This window comes from Peromyscus californicus, unplaced genomic scaffold, assembly GCF_007827085.1.
Source record: "Peromyscus californicus insignis strain IS unplaced genomic scaffold, ASM782708v3 Scaffold_4__1_contigs__length_199733344, whole genome shotgun sequence".
Classification (NCBI taxonomy): Eukaryota; Metazoa; Chordata; class Mammalia; order Rodentia; family Cricetidae; genus Peromyscus; species Peromyscus californicus.
In genome coordinates this window covers 181,803,218-181,810,099 of record NW_026294562.1, presented here as the reverse complement: position 1 = coordinate 181,810,099, position 6,882 = coordinate 181,803,218, and the positions used below count along the sequence as shown (strand labels likewise).

The window sequence follows — 6,882 nt, the reverse complement described above, 5'->3', positions numbered from 1 at the left end:
AGACAAAACCACTATACTAAAAAATTAAAATAAAAAAATAAAATTAACAATCATTTCTAAACCAAATGAAAACAAAAATATATCTGGACCTAGCATTCAGGCCTGTAATTTCAACTACTTGTGAGGCTGAGGCTGGAAGGTCCACAATTCAAAACCAAGTGGGCAAAGGCAGAGGCAGGCTCAAAAAGAGGGGGAGGGGCAAGGAAGCTTCTTTTGCAGTGGTATTGATGACTGAAGACCCACAGCTGAAAATAAGAAACATAGAAGGCTTTTAAGGCAACCTTTCCCACACCCCTCACCCTAAAAAGAAAACAGACTAGAGAGGATGGTAGAATTTCTAGTGAGACTTTCAGTGCCTTACTTCCTACCTAATTCCTGTGCCTCTTGGTCTCATAATATGTGTGCAGCATAATCATATAGGACTAAGCACCCCCTTCTGTCTCCTTCCACAAGGAAAGTATTTTTTTTTCCACAGGATTTCTCTGTGTAGCTTTGCCCCTTTCCTGGAACTTACTTTGTAGCCCAGGCAGACTTGGAACTCAGAGGCCTCCTGGAGTGCTGGGATTAAAGGCTTGCTCAACCACCACCAGGCTAATAAACTCTTACTGAGTACAGCAGGCAGTCTAAGATGGTGGCCCTTTCCCTAAAATGGAGCCTGTAAGGTGTGGTCTAAGATGGTGGACTTTTCCCTAGGTTGGAGCTTGTAAAGTTAAATCTAGACCTTCCCAGTAAAGAGAGCACCTTCGGGGAACCCATCTTTCAAAGACTCTGGAATCCCATTGAAACAATTAACTGGGCCTTTTTGTGTGTGTTGAGACAGGAGCCTCAGTGGCTCCTGGAAGTGGCCAGAGATTCCCAGTGAAATGTGGCATTTCTTCCCTGAGTTTCCCCAGGGTGGTCCCCCATCCCTCCTCCTTGATCAGCCTGTGGTGAAACCACAGCTCCTAGAGAGCTGGGGAGCACAGCCCAGGTGTTAGAAGGGAGGCATGGTGTGGAGCAGCTTCAGCTTTGGCAGCACTGACTGCAGAGAGATGCCGCCCGGCATAGGCGCCATGTCAGAGCAGACTCTGGCTGAAGCCAGGGCTCTGGGGACAAGGGAGGACACCTGTCAGGATCATCAGTCCTTGATGGAAGACCTGACCTTCCATAGCAAACCGCACATCAATATGCTGACCATGGTAGCCTAGGAGAACCTGCCCTTTGCCAAGAAGATCCTCTCTCATTGAGGCCCAAACTGCCAAGTTTCCTTCCTCTGAGAAGCTTCCTCTTCTGTACCTTATGGATTCTATCGGGAACAACATTGGAAGAGAGTATCTCACTGCCTTCACTGAAAATCTAGTTGCAACACTTATTTGTGTGTTTGAAAAGGTGGATGAAAATACTAGAAAAAAATTTTATTTAAATTACGTTCCACATGGGATGAAATATTCCCTTTGAAGAAACTTTGTGCCTTGGATGTCAGAGTCAATTCATTAGATCCTGCTTGGCCTATTAAACCTCTGACCCCCAATGTGAAGAATCTAGCATCTACCTAAAGCCCAGGTTTTTAAATAAATCACCTGAGGAGCCTTCATCACCTGGCACAGAGACCCTGCCTATCACGTGATCGGACTAAGGGCAGTGGTAGACACACCCTTAATCTCGATCATGTGATAGGCAGGGTCTCTGTGACACACCCTTTACTTCCAGTAGCAACTATAGAGTCCTGGAGGTCTGTATAGATAGGCAGTAACGAGGAAGTGTCGTGGCTGGGCTTAGAACCAATGAGAAGGCAGAACAGGAAGCCTATAAAAGCAGAGGTTAGACAGGAAGAAGCTCCCTTTGTGAAGGCTACAGCATGCAGGTAAGGTAAGGAGGCTGCTTGTGGCTTTTGTTATTTTTCTATCTCTTTGGCTATTACCCCTGTATTTGGCTGTGTTACTTATTTAATAAAACTATTTAGAAATTCATCTACAAGCAATTACTTGCAAACAAAAACAGTTGTTAGAACTGGATCAGGAAAAGCTGGAGTTTAGTTAGAAGAAGCTAAGGACAGACTGTAGGTCAAAGGACAGATTCCCGGTTAGGCTGTGACATTTCTTCCCCGAGGATCCACCTGGGTCGTTCCCCATCCTTCCTCCAAGGTCTGCATGCAGTGAAGCCCCAGCCTCAGGAGAATTAGGGAGCAAGGTCTAGGCTTAGGAAGGGAGGAGGGTGTCCAGTGCTTCACCTTAGGCTGTAGCAGACCTTGGAGGGGGGCCTTGGCACAATGTCAGAGCAGATGCTGGCCACGGCAGGGGCTGCCAGATCCCTGGAAAACATCTGTCGGGATTATCAGTCATCGCTGGAAGACTTGACTTTCAATAGCAAACCGCACATCAATATGCTGACCATTGTAGCTGAGGAAAACCTGCCCGTCGCCAAGGAGATCGTCTCTCTCATTGAGGCCCAATCGGCCAAGGCTCCTTCCTCAGAGAAGCTTCCTCTTCTGTACCTTATGGATTCTATCGTGAAAAACATTGGAAAAGAGTATCTCACTGCCTTTACTAAAAATCTAGTTGCAACATTTATCTGTGTGTTTGAAAAGGTGGATCGAAATACAAGAAAAAGTTTATTTGAATTACGTTCCACATGGGATAAAATATTCCCTTTGAAGAAACTTTATGCCTTAGATGTCAGAGTCAATTCATTAGATCCTGCTTGGCCTATTAAACCTCTGACCCCCAAAGTGAAGATATCTAGCATTCATGTGACTCCCAAATTTTTAAAGAAATCACCTGAGGAGCCTTCAGCACCAGGTACAGTGGTCAGCTCCCCCAGTATTTCCACTCCGCCAAATGTACCTCATGTACAGAAGAATCTTACTCAAGAACAACGAATAAGGCAAGAGATACTTGAAAAACAAAAACAGTTGTGAGAACTTCAGCAGAAAAACCTGGAGCTTCAGAAGCAGAAAGAGGAGCACATAAAATCATCTGAACACAGGCTGATTGGAAGTAGAAGTGAAATCATAAATGGCATTGCGCAAACACAGGGCATGGTTAAAGAAGAATTAGAAAAACAGGAGACAAAACCAGGGAGATCAAGTTCTCAAAAGAGATCAAGATCGAGGTCACCTCAGTCTTGGTCACCCAAAGGAAAGCAAAGAAGTATGTTTTCAACATTGGCCCCCAAAGCTGGAAAGACAGATCAGTCAGGACTTACACAGTTACATATGGAAGAGTTCCCAGCACCTTCTAGGGAAGAAAGAAATGTTGAAAGAAGTACTAAGCAGGATGTTCGAGATCCCAGACTGCTGAAAGAGATGCATGAAGATCGGCCTGAAGAAACTGCAAGTAAACGTTCTATGAAGTCAGATTCTGAGCCAAAAGAGAATATAGAGAATTGGCAAAGCTCCAAGTCTGCCAAAAGAGGGAAATCTGGTTGGGAAGAAAGTCAAAGCTTCCAATATTGTGATGAACATAGTAAAGCACCTCATCTAAGGCATAGGGATGGCCGGTCAAGCACTAAAGGAATCTTGTCACCTCGAACCCCAAAGCAGCACCATCAACCAAGGGTAGATGCCAATCTTCAGATTCCTAAAGAGTTAACACTTGCAAGCCAGAGAGAATTCCTTCAAAAGACGAGTGAACGTTTAGCTTCTGGTGAAATTACACAGGAAGAATTCCTTGGTGTTGTGCATCAAATTGGACAGCTCTTTCAGGATCAAGAAGGTGGAGGAGAGGAGCAGAGATCTCCATTCAATGGTCATTTTCCACTTAAGCGACCTAGATATGAAGATTCAGATAAACCATTTGTAGATGGCCCAGCATCAAGATTTGCTGGCCTTCAAACAAATCAGCAGCTTACAGCTTTAGCTGTAGACCGACCATTATTTGATGGGCTTGGTAGGCCCTCTGTGAGGAGAGATGTCCCAGCCAAGATGATTTTTGAAGGCCCAAATAAATTAAGCCCTAGAATGGATGCACCTCCTACACCGGGTTCTGTTTGTTTTGATGGGTCACCAGGACAAATGAGGGGAGGAGGCCCTATGAGATTCGAAGGACCACAAGGTCAGTTAGGAGGTGGGGGCCCTTTGAGATTTGAAGTTCCTCTAGGACCAGTAGGAACAACTCTGCAGTGTGAAGGGACAATTGGTCACGGAGGAGAAAGAGACAGTATTCAATCTGAGGGTTCACCTAGTGTGAGTTTCGAGGGATCTACAGGTGGTGTGCCATTTGAAGGACCCGGGGGTAAGCCTGTGGGTGGTCTGAGGTCTCAGGGCCCTCGTGGACAGCCTGTAGCCAGTCCAAGATTTGATAATCCTCAATGTCAGCCTGTAGGTGGACTTAGATTTGAGGGGGGTCATGGTCTATCAGGGGATGAAATTAGGTTTGATGGGTCTCATGATCAGCCAGGTGGTGCTATCAGATTTGAGGGCCCTTTGCTACAGCAAGGAGTTGGAATGAAGTTTGAGGGTCCCCATGTTCAGACTGTAGCTGGTCTAAGATTGGAAGGACATAATCAACTAGGTGGGAACCTTATGTCTGAGGGACCACATGGCCAACCAGGGCTTGGGATCAGGTTTGAAGGACCTTTAGATCAACAGAAAGTTGGATTGAGTTTTAAGCGTCCTGTACGAGGAGGTGGCCTGAGAATTGAAGCACCTCTGGGTCAAGGTGGTCCAAGATTTGAAGGTTGTCACTCTCTAAGGTTTGATGGACAGCCAGGTCAGCCATCACTTTTGACAAGATTTGATGGATTACATGGCCAGCCGTGTCCTAGATTTAAAAGAACTGGTCAGCCAGGTTCACAGAGATTTGCTGTGCCACCTGGACAGCAGGTTCAACCGAGATTTGATAGTGCACCTCAAAGATTTGATGGGCCACAACAGCAGCAAGCATCAAGATCTGACATTCCTCTTGGTCTACGAGATACCCAACAAGACAATCATTCTTCAGAAAGGCTTGAATCTTTCAATCAGACTAGCCCATATAATGACCCACCTGGCAAAGCTTTGAATGTTCCATCTCCAAGACTACAATTCCAAAAACATGAACAAATATTTGATATACCTCGAGGTCCCAATTTTAATGGACCTCAAAGCCCTGGAAACCAGGATTTCTCAAATGCCCTTAACAGAGCTTCAGGACACTATTTTTTTTTTTTTTTTTTTTTTCGAGACAGGGTTTCTCTGTGTAGCTTTGCGCCTTTCCTGGAACTCACTTGGTAGCCCAGGCTGGCCTCGAACTCACAGAGATCCGCCTGGCTCTGCCTCCCGAGTGCTGGGATTAAAGGCGTGCGCCACCACCGCCCGGCTCAGGACACTATTTTGATGAAAAGAATCTTCAGAGTTCTCAGTTGGGAAACTTGGGCACTTTACCTAGTCCAATGTCAGTAGGAGATATACAGACATCTCAACATGTTCTGACTGGTGTTGCTCAGCCAGTAGCATTTGTCCAAGGACAACAGTTTTTACCAGTTCATCCACAGAATTCTGGAGCTTCTATTCAAAATCCTTCAGGAGGTCTTCCTAAGGCATATCCTGATCATCATGTCAGTGAGGTGGATGTACATGAATTGTTTTCAAAACTGCTAGAAGCAGGAATTCTCAAATTGTCACAGTCTGATTCAACTGCAATACAGGAAAAGGAGGCTGATGCTCAGCCTCCCTCTGAAGAGGCAAAGGATCAGAGTGAAGATCAAGATGTTCCAGATCTCACTAATTTTAAAACTGAAGAATTGAAACATCGTTATGACAGTATCATAAACCGGCTCTACATGGGGAATCAGTGTTCTTCTTGTGGAATGAGGTTTCTGACATCTCAGAGAGATGTTTATGCAGATCACTTGGACTGGCATTATCAGCAAAATAGAACTAAGAAAGATGTTAGCAGAAAGGTCACTCATAGACGTTGGTACTGCAGTTTAAAGGACTGGATAGAATTTGAAGAAATAGCTGATCTGGAAGAACGTGCAGAACAGCAGTGTTTTGAAAAGGTTCATAAAGGCATTTTCCAGAAATTTCAGGAGGCTTCTAAAGCAAAGGAGTTCCAAAGTGTCCCTGCTGGACCATTTGGAGCACTTGAGAGTTGTGAAATCTGTCAAGAACAATTTGAACAGTACTGGGATGAAGAGGAGGAGGAATGGCACTTAAAGAATGCTATTGGAGTAGACGGAAAGATTTACCATCCATCGTGTTATGCAGATGACCAAAATACATCTTCTTTTGATTTTAAACCATCTGCCATGAAGACGCCAGTTGAAAACCCTTGGAACATTATGTTGAACACTGTCAAAAAGGATTTGCAAGAACCCTGTGAAAGTCTCAAAGTTAAGGAAGAGCAAACTGATGCCCCACCAGCCTGTTCAGAAGAAAGTATAGCAACACCCACTGACATTAAAACAGAAAAGGATACAGTTGAGTCAGTTTAAATAAAATGGGGATGTTATGGTTTTGTTTTTTTGTAGCAAAAGCTGCTGTTGGATCTAGAAAGTGAAATTTTTTATGTATATGTAGACATCTATCTCTATAAATTGTCTAGCTCAGGCAGGGCCTTCAACTATCATTTGGTTTTTAAATAGGTTTTAGTATTTGCATTTCCTAATGCCTGCACACTTTCAGGTAATTGTGTGAAAGTTCTCTAGGTGAGTGCAAATTTAACAAAATGAAATTGCATGTGTAAAAATGTATGATTTTTCTCTTGTGAACTGTAAATTATAAATAAAAATATTTTGCTATAATAAAATAGTTGAGTTCACGTCCTGATCCTTTTGTGACTCCAACATTTCCCCATCCCAGTCCTCTGAAGAAGCTGTGACACTACATTCTCACATAAGTGTTTGGTACAAGACTCGTCTGTGCTGTGAGCTCACACATATCTCCCTCCAGAGTCTGAGGCGGTGTTCATCCTGAGTACAGGC

The 6,882-nt window shown here is 44.2% G+C and overlaps 1 protein-coding gene across 1 annotated transcript; it reads left to right on the top strand.

Annotated features, from left to right (window-relative positions):
- Nucleotides 1-2,248: 2,248 nt before the first annotated feature.
- Nucleotides 2,249-6,393, top strand: LOC128095645 (pre-mRNA cleavage complex 2 protein Pcf11-like). Its single transcript, XM_052714806.1, is given in 2 exon segments — nucleotides 2,249-5,103; nucleotides 5,277-6,393. Coding segments are annotated over 2 exon segments (3,972 nt in total).
- The last annotated feature ends 489 nt before the right edge of the window (nucleotides 6,394-6,882 follow it).